Source organism: Pimephales promelas, chromosome 12 (genome assembly GCF_988280905.1).
Source record: "Pimephales promelas chromosome 12, fPimPro1.hap1.1, whole genome shotgun sequence".
Lineage (NCBI taxonomy): Eukaryota > Metazoa > Chordata > Actinopteri > Cypriniformes > Leuciscidae > Pimephales > Pimephales promelas.
This window is the reverse complement of record NC_142780.1, coordinates 16,714,873-16,731,720: the sequence shown is the minus strand read 5'-3', so window position 1 is coordinate 16,731,720 and position 16,848 is coordinate 16,714,873. Positions and strand designations below refer to the sequence as shown.

Here is a 16,848-nt window from a genome sequence, read left to right as displayed (position 1 = left end):
AATTATTTAATCATTGTGTTTTTTTTCCTCAGAATGGTGTAAAACAAAACATTCAGTGACATAATTAAAATAACACTTTGCCTGTTAAACATTGCAAAATTACTTCAATATTACATAATATTTCTCCTTAAGACGTTTGTGATCATTACAGTAGAATTTTACAAGCAGTTTGTTTGTAACATAACCATACAGTGACAAACATAAGCAAGAGAGGTTTGTTATTTAAAAAGGCTCTTGGACTCTTCTAAAGTAACTAGTGCTAAAACTGCTTAGTTCTCTCTCATTTATAATACATCTTTCCCTTTTAAATACAGCGCATTTTTAAACAATAATAAATAGCCGGTATTTAAGACAAATCAAATCGTCCTCAAGAACATAATGTGCCATTTCAAAACGAGTAAATGAAGCTATTGCATTCAAGGAATGAACTTATATAAGCTTGTAAGTAACTGCAGTGTGTTGAACCGTAGAACATTTTATGATATTTATGTTTCTTTGGTCATTTTTTTTTATAAAACTGGTCAACTTATAAGTGCTGCATTTTTTCTTTTCACCATATATTGACATAATCATTGTCCAGATCAAAACTGCACTATACTGTTCCCTACCTTCAGCTTTGCTTGGAAAGCTTTCTGACTAGTAGTGAACTAGCGTTTCTTGGAGGCTTTCAGCTTCTTTTTGATGTAATGTCCGACCAGGGCCTGAGGTCGCTGCTGGTAGTTATTCAGGACATCGTGAGAGCTGGTCAGCTGGTCGCCTTGCAGTCTGTCCAGCAGTGTTACACACACAACCGCAGCTGAAAATACAGGAAAATAGCTCTTAGCTCGTATTATCAAATCTCAACCCATCCACAATAAACAACAGTAGCAGGCTAAATGTCTGACAAGAGGTCAAAAAGACTAACTGCAATAAAAGATCATAAACCTCTAGCACCCATTTCAACTGCAATTGAATAACACAAACTCAAGCATGTATTACTCATTAACTATTTCTGGTGTGTTAAAACGACATACCTCGAAGATTGCTCAGTTTGCACATGGCCGCAAACACAGATGACTCCATCTCGATGTTACGAACCCCTGCGGCATAGGCTTCGGCAAGATATCTCTGTTTATCTTCTTCGCTGTACGAGCAAAAGGCCCCATCCAGCCGCGCTTGACCTGTACAAAGACAGTGCCTTTAAATACAGCAAACACCTCAGTGCAAATATTATCATAACATTCTATTATATTTAAGAGTGTATTTTAAAATAATTCTACCTTCGTAGAAGTCAAGGGTGCACATTGTGTTACCAAGGACGGTGTCAAACTCTGCAAGGTCTTTGCCACACTGAAGCAGCTCCTCTGCAAGTTCCCCGTCGAGTTCTGTGCTCCTGACCACTGGTTTACCCAGGATGATCTGCTCAAGGCGAGGCTGAAACACAGAATCCACCGACTGTTTGGTAATCAACACAGTCCCTGGCTTTAAACCTGACAAAAGACAGACAGAAAAACAGCTCTGCTCAAAGACAACTTAAAGGGTTAGTTCACCCAAAAATGAAAATTAAGTCATTAATTACTCACCCCCATGCTGTACCAACCCCGTAAGACCTTCGTTCATCTTCGGAACACAAATAAAGATATTTTTGATTGAATCTGAGGGCTGGATCACTTTTCCATAGACAGCCTGAGGGACTGCCTCTTGACGGCCCAGAAAGTCATTAAAAGAAAAGGTTTAAATATTCCATGTGCCTACAGTGGCTCAACTATAACTTTATCAAGCGACGAGACTACTTTTTGTGCGAAAAAAAAACGTAAATAACGACTTTATTCGACTTTCCATTACTTCCTTATGGGCGCATGCGCGAGAACTGAGACGAGACCGTTCTTCTTCGACTACTTTTTGTTACCGGCTGCTCACCGCTTAGGAGTTTTACCGCCCCCTACCGTATAAGATGACGTACTACTTGTAAACAGAACGTTTTGCGCCTCCGGCTATATCAGTACGTCATCTTATACGGTAGGGGGCGGTAAAACTCCTAAGCGGTGAGCAGCCGGTAACAAAAAGTAGTCGAAGAAGAACGGTCTCGTCTCAGTTCTCGCGCATGCGCCCATAAGGAAGTAATGGAAAGTCGAATAAAGTCGTTATTTACGTTTTTTTTTTCGCACAAAAAGTAGTCTCGTCGCTTGATAAAATTATAGTTGAGCCACTGTAGGCACATGGAATATTTAAACCTTTTCTTTTAATGACTTTCTGGGCCGTCAAGAGGCAGTCCCTCAGGCTGTCTATGGAAAAGTGATCCAGCCCTCAGATTCAATCAAAAATATCTTTATTTGTGTTCCGAAGATGAACGAAGGTCTTACGGGGTTGGTACAGCATGGGGGTGAGTAATTAATGACTTAATTTTCATTTTTGGGTGAACTAACCCTTTAATTGAGACTGATTCACAAAATGATTCACAAAAATCCCATGGTTTACAACACCAGGGTGGGGTTGGAGCTGATGTTGAAAGCATGGAAACACCCTTTTGATTAAGCAGTTCAATGGCAAAAGCAGCGTACCTATTCCACCCGACGTTCCGATGCGCACTACGGTGACATCAGTGCAGCGGGCATGGTACAGGAGCTTGATAAGCTCATGCAACATTATAGAGATTGATGGGATGCCCATGCCATGCTAGAACATAGATAATATTCAGTGTTAATATTCAGACAAACTTCATTTACAATGACCTAAACCTCAATCGATCTGACAGAGCTTGATCTAAATTTAATTATGGCCTGATGCAAGTAGCATGATGTATTAAAGGAGTAGTTCACTTTTAAAAAAAACTTTTGCTGATAATTTACTCACCCCCATGTCATCCAAGATATCCATGTCATTCTTTCTTCAGTCGAAAAATCTTTTTTCGTGTCATTTGGTTCATTCAATGAATGAAATGAATGAGTTGACTCTGGAAAAGATTTGTTCATTTTGATGAACGAGTTCAAACAGGAGAGTCACGAACGCGCATCACAGAACAGAGCAAGGTGAACATTTGAGCTTATAAAACTTAAACTTTGGTTGTTGTTTTTTTTTTCAAATGAGCAATCGTTTCGCTAGATAAGACCCTAATTCATCGTCTGAAATTGTTTGAAGCCCTTTGAACAGTTTGCAGTTTGCACTGAAACTGTTTTTTGGACCTTGAATCGTTTGGTTCCCATTTAAGTCCATTACATGGAGAAAAATCCTGGAATGTTTTCATCAAAAACCTTCTTTTCGACTGAAGAAAGAATGACATGGACATCTTGGATGACATGGGGGTGAGTACATTATCAGCAAAAGTTTTTTTTTTTTTTTTAAAGTGAACTACTCCTTTAAGCATGCAAACACCTGAATGTGATTTCTCAGTCAGGTTCAAAATGATCTTGTGAACATTCATTCCCAATAAAATGAGTGCATGTAAACATACTTAGTTTCATCCTTCAGAAATCATTCTCATATGAGTTGGTGCTCAAGAAACATTTCTTATCATCATCACATTTCACGTTATCATCTTCAGAACACAAATGAAGATCTTTTTGATGAAATCTGAGAAGTCTTTCAGTCCCTCCATAGACAGCTACGCAACTGACATTTTGACTTCAAAAAGTTCATAAAGAGAGCGTAAAACTAATCCATATGAACTGAGCGTTTAGTCCAAATTTTCGGAAGAGACACGATCGCTTTATATGATGAACAGATTTAATTTAGGCTTTTATTCACATTTAAATAGTAAACACTGATCAGCGAACATAAACAGAAGCTCAACCGAATCTGCTTGACATGCAAGAACAAACTTAATTGGTTCTTGAGGGAGCTCAAACGTGCAGCACAATACAGGAATTAACCTCATTGGTTCTCTCACGACAAGCGAACATGCTTGAGCTTCCGTTTATCATAACTGATGTGAGTTGGTGAATAGTTATATAAAAAGCCTAAATTCCATCTGTTTATCATATAAAGCAATCATGTCTCTTCAGAAAATTTGGACTAAGCCACTCAATCAATGTGGATTAGTTTTACGATCTCTCTATGATTGTTCCAAAGATGAATGAGTCTTACAGGTTTGAAATGACATGACGTTGAGTAATTAATGACAGAATTTTTTTATTTTCATTGCATATGGATGAGTTTGAGTTCACTCACACTGACAGACAGCACAGGTCCAACTTTGTACATTGCGTAGCGATCGGTTCCTGCACATATATTTGGATATTCTGTGTTGGGGTCTGAAAGCCCCAGTTCTTTGGCAATGTATTCAGTGAAAGACTTCATCCTCCATGGACTTCCCCCTACACACACAAACTGAGACAAAAAGTCCAACCAAGTGAATAGACAGACCCAGATCATTCTGAAGGTGTTATATTTTAGAGTGAAAAGGAAATAAAGTTTACTTTGACATCTCCAAACATCGCTGCCAAGTCGTGAGTGGATGTTCCCAGGTTAAAATGGTAAAGGATGTCATCTGTCATGGAGTCTAAATGGGGATTGTTCACATATATTGACCTATTCAGGGGAAATCCAAGTTTGACAGTCAGGTGTGACACAGCATAGCTCATGTTATGTACAACGGTTTAAAGTTACATTTTAATAAAACACCATACCAACAACAACAGTCAGTCGGGAGGACTATAACCCAGGGGTCGTGACTCGTGAGAAGAGCGAGGTGAAGAACATAATTTCCGTTTTGTATCACTTCTCATAAAACGGAATTAATTTAAACGAAACATTTGTGCCCAGTGAATTAAATCTGTCATTTATTCAGTGATGCTTTGTTGCGTAAATATGTAATATTTACATAAATCATTCAAGGGCATATCAAACGGAAGGGCTGAAAGCCCATGCACATATAATAAAGAATAATGACATAAATGAATACACTAACACGTTATTCATTCGTACCTATCGCATGCTCCATTCTTCTCTTCATCCAGCGGCATTTTCAGTTTTCTCCTGAGATGGACACCCACAGGTTTCCAACACTTTTCCACGTAAAAAAATCGTCTCGTTATGACAACTCACGTCAAGTTAAATCTATGCAGAATTAACTTTGTCGAGCAATAAAATGGACTAAAACACCACTCCTTAAAGAATAGAGTCTCTCAATGAAGCTCAGTGTTCGTTACCGTGAGATGTTTATAACGCGTCCTGTGTCGACCGAGAAGGTCACTTAAAATACCGATTTCTGTCAGTTGCGGTTGCTGTAAAACATCCGGCTGTGCCGCTGGTGTACGTGATGCCACCGCACGAGAATAGTGGGGTTTTTTTTCCCCACAAGCCCCGCCTCCTGCGGCAGGATGAGCTAGATGAGGCAACGGATTTGGCAGTTGAAAAGTCCTTCATTTTATGGCAAGCCATTTTAGCATTTAAAAGCTAAGTTTCACTATTAATGGGAATGCTAACGCAAGTGAAGTTCTGCTACAAGATAACAGCTCCCGAGAGGCTTCAACTTCCGGTCGATGGATTACCTTGGTCATTTCGCCTAGTCAAAACTACTTTTACAGTACATTGACATTTATTCATTTAGCTTTAATCCAAAGCGACTTACAATTGCTATATATGTCAGAGGTCGCACGCTTCTGGAGCAATTATGGGTTAAGTTTCTTGCTCAGGGACACATTGGTGTCTCACATGGATTCAAACCGGGGTCGCTCACACCAAAGGCATGTGTCTTATCCACTGAGCCATCACCACCCCCTAATATGCTCTAATTTTAACTAGGCAGATATCTCTAATTTCAGATATCTCTAATCAAAATTCATTTCAAGATATCTATAACTTGATAATAGATATCTACAATTCAATTACTATCCCTAACTCCAGTTTGAGTTATCTACACAACACCATTTTGACTTTAGCCATAATCCCAGTTACAGATCTACAACGTCATTTCGCCTAGTCAAAACTTAATTTAAGATATCTGAAATGGAACATGTAGATATCTTGAATTGAAGTGAATTAAAGATATCTTGAACCGGAGTTGAGCCAGAGTCTAGCTGTTAAATTATAAAATGGCTTGCCATACTTCATAGCATTAGCAACGAACAGGATAAGGGCTAGATCGGCTGGATACTGACGCCACTGATGTCATAACATGGGGCTACTTTTTAATTACAGAAGTTGCTTAATTTACCTGAAATCACATTACATTAACTATAGATGTTTTTCACTAACTTTTAATAATTTTGAACAATAGCACACATTTTTTATTTAATGCTTTTGAAAGGAGTCTCCTTTGCTCATCAAGCCTGCATTTATTTAATCAAAATACAGAGGAAAAAATAAATAATGTGAAATATTACAATTTAAACAAATGGTTTTCTATTTTAATATAGTTTATAATTTATTTCTGTGATCAGCATCATTAAACCAGTCTTAACGGTCACACAATCCTCCAGAAATCATTCTAATATGCTAATTTTAATAAAAAGTAAAAAAAATAGAACAGTATTTATTTAGAAAAAAAAAAACTTTTGTAACTATACACTACCATTCAAAAGTTTAAGGTTAGTTACATTTTAAAGAAATTAAGACTAATTTAGCAATGATATGTTAAATTGATAAAAAAAAAATGATAAAGACTACTATTTTGAATAAATGCTAAACGTTTTTACTTTTTATTCACAGGTGTTACCACATTCCAAAAAATATTAAGCAGCACAACTGTTTCCAACATTGATAATAAATAGTTCAGCATATTAGAATGATTTCTGAATGATCATGTGACACTGAAGACTGAAGTAATGATGCTGAAACTTCAGCTTTGCATCAAAGAAATAAATTACAAACAATATATGAAGAGTTCAGATGCAAAAGCCTCTAAATGCCATTTGAAATTTTCTTCTTTAATGATGATTTTTATCAAACTTGTATATTTAAGTTCAGTAATTTCACTTAAATGGCAATGATAATTACCTATTAATTGTTATTTAAGTGAAATTACGGAACATAAATATACAAGTTTGATAAAAATCATCATTAAAGAAGAACATTTCAAATGGCATTTAGAGGCTTTTGCATCTGAACTCTTCATATACACACACATATAGATACATATTCAGAATTAATCTGGTAAATATGATCAAAACTGTCCGTAAAAAATAAATCTTCATCATTTTTCCTTTTGATCTTTCATTTAAAAACTTGCCAAAAAACTAACCTTAAATTGAAGAATTGAAAGTGGGGGGGATTTAATCACAATATGGAATAAATGTTTTTCTCCAAAACACTTTGGCCACAATTATTTGAATTTTTTACGAGTAAAATATCTCTGAAATATATTCCCATAAAATGTTTACCTTTTTTATCATACCAGGAGGACTAGGAACATGAAATTGTCCAACCATGACTCAATATGAGGAAACACAAAGGCCAAATTCCATAATTTGCCAGGAACAGGCCGTGTGTTCATATTCCCTTAATGCACGTTGAGGACTGAAGGAAAGTTTGAGTGGCCAAAGACTCTTCAAGGATCATAGATGGTGAAATACAGAGATTAGTTGATTCTTGGGGTCAGAAAGTCTATAAAAAAAAAAATAAAAAAAAATCAAACAACTCCTAAATCACCACATGTTGTTTGGGAGGGTTTCAAGAAAAATCTTCCTCGCTCATCCAAGAACAAACTTCAGCAAATTCATGACCGGAACTTCAAACGGGACAGGGTTCTGTGGTCAGATGAAACAAAAAATAAATAAAAAGAGCTTTTTGGCAGCAAACCTGCCAGATGGGTTTGGTGCACACAATAAAAAGTACCCCATGTGTACAATTTAATAAACAGTTGGATCTTTCATGTTGTGGGCATATTTTTCTGCTGGAGGTTCTGGACTTCATGTTCAGATGGCATTGTGGATTCTATCAAATATCAACAGATAAAAAAAATTAAAACCTGATTTCTTCAGAAATCTTATAATGGTCCATGGTTGGACCTTCCATCAGGACAACGGTCCAAAACAAACATCAAAATCAACACAAAAATTTGTTACGGAGCACAAAATTAAGCTTCTGCCATGACGGTCCCAATTCGCTGGAGATGGTCCTCACAGCAGAACACAAAATCCAGAAATCCAAAATCCAAAATCCACCTTACATATACCTAAATCCACCCCCTGATCCATAACCCCACCCCTAATCCTACCCATCTCCACCCCTTAGATCTGGAGCCAACTCTACCCCCTGGATCTCATGTACTGCAATGAGGTGCTACTGGTTCCCTGACCTGATGAGTGGGGTGAACTGGACAGAAGAAGCACCAACATGGATCTGGGTATCATCAGGAGAGTTTCTGTATGGAGGAATGGTCTCTGATCTCTTATCAGATGTTCTCCAAACTCATCAGACATTATAGGAGAAAACTGTTATCTTCTTGGCAAAAGGACATTGGAAAAAGTATTAATAAAAGGGTGCAAATAATTGTGGCCAACGTGTTTTGGAGAAAAACATTTACTTCAATATGTGATTTTCCCTCCCACTTTCAATTCTTTTACTTAAATTTAAGGTTCGTTTTGGCAATTTTCTGAATAAAATGGGAGTATTTACCAAGGGTACCATTAATTCTGAGCACGAATATATACACACACACACACACACAGTATATATAAAATGCAACGAATTCAATAAAACAAAGCAGAAGAGCAACTAAAACATGTTCTTTTATTGAATGTAATGAATTTAGTGGAATAAATCCAATCTCAAATCCAATTTCTAAGACAATGAGTCAACAAATTACAGTGAGATACAAAAAACAAAAACAAATATTGCCTCTGCCCAGATGTGCAAATCATGGGTGGGGGGATCCTTGCATAAGATCCAGAGTGGTTGTTGTTTTTTAACTATTTTTAGCAACCCCTAATAAGACAATATTATAATACTGAAAGGGCTACAGTACTGTAACAAACACTTATTATTCTGTGTTCTAATACACTTTACAGAAATTAGTTAAATAAATTTCAAACATTGGCATATGTAAACAAAAGAGATCTATTTTCAGTGTTATGCTTTGGGGGGGGGGGGGGGGGGGGATAACTTATTGCACCTTAAACAAAAGCTTATCATTACCCATCCACAGGCTCAATAATTGTCAAAAGATAGTGGCAGTTCTGTTTTACTTGCCATAATGTCCAGTGTTAATACAATTAAGCAAAGTGAACACATTCCCAATCTGACGTATGAACTCGCTAGAAGTCTATATAATTTTAAGAGCACTTCACTTCAATCTTAAACACTTCAAGTCCAAATCCCCACAATAATTAAATTTCCACACAGCAGATCATGAAACTAGACTAGTAACACACACAACCTACATTAGGCAAGGATCAAAAGCCTGAGTTCGACATCACCACCGTCTGATGATAAGGTAAAATGAAAAACTATGGTCAAAGAAAGGACAAAGAGTGAGTTTAAAACAACAAATTAGGATGTGGAATCTTTTACAAGGATCAAGGCATCAGTCCTGTTAGTAGTATCATTTAACACTGTACTGTGGACTAGTTAGGAACAAGCATTGCAACACCTACATAGAATACAAATGTGTTCAAGAATTCAAGGACAACCTCAGGTGGTTTTACCTTTTATAACAATGAAAGTTATTAAATTAACTTGTGATAATCATTTTTTTTAACACTTTCCACTTTGGCCCACATGTGCAGTGCAGTTTTAGACCATTGTATAAAAAGACTAAGAAATTCCACATTAGGCAGCCCTGTGTAAAGAAATGTACATAGATAAACTGTTAATCATCCCCTAAGTGAAACCGTTAATATGCAGTTCAACTCTTGCATTGGTTGTGATATTAGTTTGATGAATGCACTTACAAGTCCTCGTCGTTGCGGTTGTTGTTATCATTGTAGTTGGTGATAAAGTATCTGGGCATGGCATTGGACCTCTAGATTGGGTAAAAAGATGATAATCGGAAGTTGTGCTATGCATTTTTATTATCAAACACACACCTATAAAAATCAAATAAAATCTGTGGATAACTCACTCCATTCTCCAAAACGATTGGATGTTCTGGTAAAAACTCAGGTTTCTTCTTAGCTATTGGACAACTTGCCATCTTGATGAGGAAGTCCCGAGTGTAGCAAATTCTTTCAGCTACAGTAAAAATAATAATAATAAAAAAAAAGTATTATTAGGTCTACTTTAATAAAATGAACCTGTACTCTATATTATCATCCCACTGTTTTACTTCTAATTCCAGATATAGTCATCTCCCTAATACTTCTGTAAAGTTTACACTATTAAAAATAAAGGCTCCAAAAGGCTTTTGCACCAGAGGAACGGTTTCATAGTTATTTTAACAATTGGCAGAAGTACCAGTTTTTTGGTTTGTTCACCCCATAGGAACTGAGAACAATATAGGTTATATGAACGCCTTTCAAGAGGTACTCGCTGCTGAGTCAAATGACGTCCAGCTCCACCTCTCTGGACATCTAATGTGGTGGAGGGATAGAGTAGTGAATAGGGTTAGGGTCTGGTTGGATATTCTAGCTCCACCCATTAGACCCAAATTGCATTTGCTCCTCCTCGCTGGACGTCTAGCGAGGAGGACCTAGATGAAAGCTCCACTCATTGGACTCAATCAGATCCAACTTCAGAGTAGGATTCATCCCAGCAAAATAGTGGCATAGATTTGATTTTGAAATTGGTGGGAACAGGGAAATCAATATGTTAATATTAGCCCCTTTTACACGGCGCGTTGACCCCGGGAAATTGCCAGAAACCTTTCTGTGTGAATGCAAACACAACCCGGGATTGATACCGGCATCGATGCCGGTTGGGGTCAGTCCTGGAACGCGCGCTGTGTGAACAAAAGAAAGGACCAATCCCGTAAGGGGTGTGTCATAGTGATGACGCTCGTGCCATCGTGCGACTCTGTTGCTCTTAGAAGAAAGTTTGTGTTCGTCATCAACAAAGAAAGGACGAACAAATGTCTGCAAAAGGCCAAGAGCTCCTCACTATCTGTGGTGAAGCTGAGATCATTCACCAGTTTTGTGGAACGGTATGCGCGTGTACATTTTTTGACACGTACGTTACACGTCTCATCCTGACGTCATGTGTCTTTACGGGATCTTTTCGAGTTGTGTGTGAACGCACTCACAGATTCCGGCAAATCACCGGCAGTGTCAATAAACCGAAATCAAACAATCCCGGGACAAATGGCGGGTCACATTATCCATGTATTTTCCGGAATCTCTGTGTGAAAGGGGCTTATGTTTTGTTTGAAATTATTGCCAGGGATATATCAGAGTCACTGGATATTGGTAGGGACACGTCCCTAGCGTCCCTACTAAATTCTACGCCCCTGCCGTCACGCAAGTACACACTGATTGGCCAAACGCATACTATACAAAACACTGGGATCTGACACCTTTAAAAAGATGTGTAAACGAGAGGCTGGCATTTTTTCGGGAATCCCGCGGGTCATCGGAAACAAAATCACTATGTATCACGGGATTGGGACGGGAGAGAAAAAAAATGTCAGTGGGAGTGGGCGGAACCAGGAATCGTAATGAAACTATGATACCCAACTTTATACACAAATATATAGTTTCTATAAATATTTTGAACTAAATTATATTTGCCACGTCTCTTTATGCTCTCCTGTTTGCATTGGTGTGGCTGGTAAAGTGAATGACGTGCTCCACACACCTGTACCAGTTAGTGGCTGTAATATAGCTGTCAACTCTCATGCATATTGGCCGTGAGACACCCGCATTTGATTGGTTTCAAACGCTCACACGCCAAGCCACACCCCCGATTTCTCATGCTGAAGTGTCAACCTGGCCGGTCAAATGCCTGGAAGATGAGTTTTTCTATACATCTACCTGTTGAGCCACTCGTGATCGAGTAGCTATGCCGCAAATTAGTTCAATTCTCCCGGAATCTAGGGCGAGCGTGCACGCAAGACAGAGATTGTGCTTCAAACCGCCAAGCGCACGCACACGCACACAAGGCAGAGAGAGAAAGTGAGCGAGAGACCTTGCGAGTGCACGTGTCATCTAAACCACCCAGTTTTAGTTATTTTTAACTGACAGATTCCGGAAAATAAAAACACAATACGGGAGTGTGAGGGAGTGGGAGGGAATAGGAGTCATTCTTCCGGGATTGGGACAAGACAGGTTTGAAAATCCACTCCCATGTCACTCTCTAGTGTAAACACAGTTTGCAAACTACTTAGTTCACAAACTAACTCCAAGAACATGGAAAACAGTGACAGAAGGACTGTAAGTCCAGGTACTCCCCTTTACACTAGTTGTAGAATGTCAGCCTTGAATGACATCTCAGTCAGTCAGTTTACATCATTTCAGATTTCCAACTGGCGGAGCAAATGCAACAAGGAAAATGGCCTCAGTGGAATATTTAGTTCTCTGCCCTGCTCTGGTGGATAGTTCCTATAACTACCCAGTGTGAAAGCCCTTATTGATGCTTGGGTTTTCAAATAACCTTTCATTAATTTAAATGGTTTTTAAAATAGTGTGGCATACAGTGTTGTGCCTGAACGCATGCATTGATTCATGCACTCATTCATATTTTGGGCAAATGTGAACAGAACGTACTGTATTACTGCCTGATGAACAGTACTGTGAACTCGTTGATTTTGGTGTCTGTGAATTCATGCTGTCTCAGTTTAACTTCGTTCAATTGGGTGCCAGACTTCTATAGAGCCTTCCAGAGGAAAACCCGGCTAAAACACATTGTACACAGGCCTTAATATGTTAATATCTGGCAACACAAGACACCAGTGTCGGACGCACCGCCGCATGCGTCATCAAGACAAGAAGACGTCGTATGAATGATCATTTAAATGAGTTTTATGACAAGGTCGATGAGGATGAGAAAAATCGTACATTTCTGTGCAAACTTTGCACGCCGATAAAACAATTGCTGTCTGTGGTTGTATATGGGCTGTGGCAATAATGATAATAATAATAATAATAAAAATGTTTAAAAAATAGCTTGCAGCAACATGAACTATGAACTAGTTCATTTTTGGAACTTGTGAACTTAGTTCAAAATTGTGAAGTATGAATTATGAACTGAACTAGTTCATTTTAAAATTGGTGAACTGAACTTTGGTTCATGTAGAAAGTGAACTTTCCCAACACTGGTGACATAGATTTTAAATGATCTAAAAATAACTTTCTGTGCAATTAAAAGGCTCCATAGCAGTGACATTTTTCCATTGGACCATAAATACCAAAAAGAGCACCTTTATTTTGAAGAGTGCATTGAGGTGGACACGTGACTTTCTTCTTTGGTTGAGGACTTTGAAGATGCAGGATTTCATAGAAATGCTCCACTTTAATAATGTTGTCCTGTCAACAGGAAAAACAGTTATCTGACAGAAAAAAATACACTCTTTCAGAGTAATTAGATAAGAAAAGAAGAGGCCAGCAGCTACAATTAAAATCCAAAACATCGATATTATCTTAGGATAATAAAATTGGACTTACTGGCTTAATCTCAGCACAGCTTTGAGGCACTATAAGCGATATATCGAAAGAAGCATACAAACACACCAATACACACAGAAAACGATACATAAGAAATCAAAATTTGCATCAAATGAAACAGTGACACAGTGTTTTGTATTTTTAAGAATAAAACTTAGTGAGAACATTCACATTTTAAACCTTGACGGCGCAGTGGTCTTGCTGGTTCCAGATTTTTTACAATCCTCTTGTCCATTCTTCTGCTAAAGGACAAATATTTCAGCATATTAATGTGTGACAAACATGCATGTGTTTTCATTTGCATTTTCATCAATTTCCATTGACAAGTCAAATCTGGATGCTCCACAAACTCCACATGGATGGGCGAGATATAATCCGTCAAATTTTTGTCTAAAAACATTATAGTATTAAAGTTTTACTTAATAACTCAAATGTAAGATTACTTCCCACAAAGATACGGATCAAGTCTGAGTAAAACTGAAAAAAGAAGCTCATAAATAGGTATATGATTTTATCAGAATATCATTTTCATGCCCTTGACTTTCATACTTTAATCAAGTTAATTAAATCGGTTAACATGCTATTAGGATTACATTCATTTATTGTTTAGGCTAGCCTATAAATGCAACTTTCAAGATGCCCATAATGGTTATTTGTAGATCACTAGCTGTTTTCTTGGCTTCTGTAATCACTGTTTAATTGGGTATTATCTTGATTCAGACAATTAACCTGTCCAGTGCATTAAAACCATAGGGATTACAACTGAGGCAGTCAGATAACGTTAGTCACCAATCTAACTAACGTTAGTACAAGGTGATGTATTCAGATCTGTTGCTGCATTTTGAATGCAAATACAAAACCCCTTGGAAAAGTTATGAGGATAGATTACTCTACATATTGATAGATAAGCTACCAAACGCAAATCCACACCTTTAATGTTATTCAGTTTTAATTAGGTTTTAATATTTCACACGACGATAAGTCATGAAAAAATACTTTTTAAAAAAAAAACAATCGAAGTGTCCTGCAGAACTGTAAAAACTGGAACGGGGCATACCGTTGTTAAATAAAACCGACATAAGTGTAAAATATTAAAAAAATAAAGGTGGCGTGAACTTCATCTGACTCAATCGGCATCAACGGTGCTGCTAGCTGCTAGCCACCATGACAGCGAACTTTTCCCTTGATAATCACATTTTTTTCTCTCCACATATCGTCTTTACGATAGACAAAAATATAAAAGAATGTCACAACACAATCAGTCAAAAATAAACGAGCAAATATAATACTGGCAACTTACATGTTGTTCTCACTGTAGCGTCCAGCCTCAGTCACCGCGCTGTCTGTCTCTGTCATTTCCAAACAAATTCATTCCCCTGAGCTCGTGACTCTGGACGTCTGTGCGTTCATTATCACTCTGAACTCACCCAACATCACATAGGCTACATAAAATAATAATATTAAAAAATAATAATTACAGTGATTATCCATATCTTTGATTGTCAGCGAGTTTTGCAAAATAATAATTAAAATAAATAAATTAAATAATACTTTGGTCGGCCCAAAAAAAAAAAAAAAGATGCAATGATGCATAAAAATCATTTAGTAGCTACACCCACTGATATAGGTACATTAATCCTCGAAAGGCTTTGAGTTATGATTTGGTCGTGAGGTTTAAGCATTCAGACAGGTAAAAGGCAAGTTTCACGTAAAGTAGTTCACTTTTGAAAAAACTTTTGCTGATAATACTCACCCCCATGTCATCCAAGATGTCCACATCATTCTTTCTTCAGTTGAAATTAAGGTTTTTGATGAAAACATTCATGGATTTTCTCCATATAGCCCAATAGACTTCAATGGGAACCAAACGGTTCAAGGTCAAAATGAGTTTCAGTACAGCTTTAAAGGGCTTTAAACAACACCAGACGATGAACAAGGGTCTTATCTAGGACCCTTCGAGTCATGACTCGAAAAAAAAGATTTGTTCATTTTGATGAACGAGTTTGAGGAGTCACGAACGCTCATCACAGAACAGAGCAAGGCGAGCATTTGTGCTTATAAAACTTAAACTTAAAGCTAGATAAGACCCGTATTCATCGCCTGGTGTCGTTTAAAGCCCTCTGAAGCTGATTCATTTGGACCTTGAACCGTTTGGTTCCCAATGAAGTCCATTATATGGAGAAAATCCTGGAACGTTTTTATCAAAAATCTTCTTTTCGACTAAAGAATGAAAGACATGGACATCTTGGATGACATGAGGGTGAGTAAATTATCAGCAAAAGTTTTTTTTTTTTTAAAGTGAACTACTCCTTTAATTGAACTAGTAGACTAAGCTTCTTGGTCTGGTGAACTTGTGAACTCGAGCCCAAAAAACACAGGTTCCATGGTGTGTTGTTCAAGTCACTTAACTTCTTTAATAGTGTTGCCAGTTTGTTTAGTTGGAAGCCCAAGGCTTTGACTGCCAACTTGCTGAACAAACTTTTCTAACTAGTTTTCAGAAACAAAGGCTTATTGTTTCCCCTTTTCACCTGTGCACCAACTTCTCACCCAGACCTTTGCTTTAGGTTTACTTGACTATGCACAAAACCTTTGCACTGGCCATTGTGACCTAATAACATGACCTCAATACCAACCTGTTGCTTGTGCACTTGTTTCCTGAAACTCTTCTGTCAATAACAGACAATAGAAATCACATTGATGTACATAGGCCTAGCACGTACTTTGCGTAAAAAAAATAAATAAAAAATTAAATCTCTCAATTTAACTCCTATAATTTATGGCTTTTTGGTTGCACCCTACATGTGACAACATGACCATTGTCTTTAATGTAGGCTATTACGTGATTTTTGCACCCTTTTCATGCATGATGTTGTCCCAAACTCTTACTTCAAAATTATTACTAACCACATACACATTTTTCATTACCTTTCTTTTTCTTTTTAAATTGTTTTTTACAGGATCCGCTGTGCTGCAGTTCCCTCTAGTGGCCTCTTCTTTTTCATTATATGAGTATGACAAGCCGGGTTGTATTTGACTGATTGCTGTTAAAATTGCTGTCAGCTGCTGTTTGAATTACCTGGAAAAATGGCCCCATGACAATGAGCTACAGTTTGTAAGGCAAAATGAATATATATATCATATATATTATCATATATCATGAATACATATGTCATTATACATATAAATAGGCATATACATAATTCATTAAATACTGATTCAGTTGCTTAAAATAGACAATTGATGTTGTGATACTTGATGTTGCATGGTATGCCTACAGAAATCTAGTTATGTGCATTTTAAATTATTTCACATTATTAGTCACAGTAATAATGTGAAATAATGCATGATCAGTATGGCATTAAAACATTTTATAGGCTGCATGCAAAAATCAGAACAT

The 16,848-nt window shown here is 37.4% G+C and overlaps 2 protein-coding genes across 3 annotated transcripts; both read right to left on the bottom strand.

Annotated features, from left to right (window-relative positions):
- Positions 1 to 37: 37 nt before the first annotated feature.
- upp1 (uridine phosphorylase 1) lies at positions 38 to 5,278 on the bottom strand. Its single transcript, XM_039679681.2, has 8 exons — positions 5,127 to 5,278; positions 4,903 to 4,982; positions 4,395 to 4,506; positions 4,147 to 4,305; positions 2,541 to 2,655; positions 1,260 to 1,469; positions 1,014 to 1,160; positions 38 to 796 (listed from the first exon to the last, which is right to left on the bottom strand). The coding sequence occupies exons 2-8, from the start codon at positions 4,938 to 4,940 to the stop codon at positions 648 to 650; spliced, it is 930 nt and encodes a 309-aa protein (XP_039535615.1). The 5' UTR covers positions 4,941 to 4,982; positions 5,127 to 5,278; the 3' UTR covers positions 38 to 647.
- Positions 5,279 to 8,628: 3,350 nt separating this feature from the next.
- gra (granulito) lies at positions 8,629 to 16,444 on the bottom strand. 2 transcript variants are annotated; one of them, XM_089117566.1, is made up of 8 exons: positions 16,377 to 16,444; positions 14,752 to 14,893; positions 13,632 to 13,693; positions 13,452 to 13,480; positions 13,208 to 13,313; positions 9,980 to 10,089; positions 9,810 to 9,880; positions 8,629 to 9,697 (listed from the first exon to the last, which is right to left on the bottom strand). In XM_089117566.1, exons 2-8 carry the CDS (start codon positions 14,805 to 14,807, stop codon positions 9,688 to 9,690), a joined length of 444 nt encoding a protein of 147 aa, XP_088973692.1. In that variant the 5' UTR covers positions 14,808 to 14,893; positions 16,377 to 16,444; the 3' UTR covers positions 8,629 to 9,687. The 2 variants fall into 2 exon arrangements, with proteins under 2 accessions (XP_088973692.1, XP_039535594.1); XM_039679660.2 differs by having other exon boundaries at positions 13,623 to 13,693; positions 16,377 to 16,427.
- Between the last annotated feature and the right edge of the window lie 404 nt (positions 16,445 to 16,848).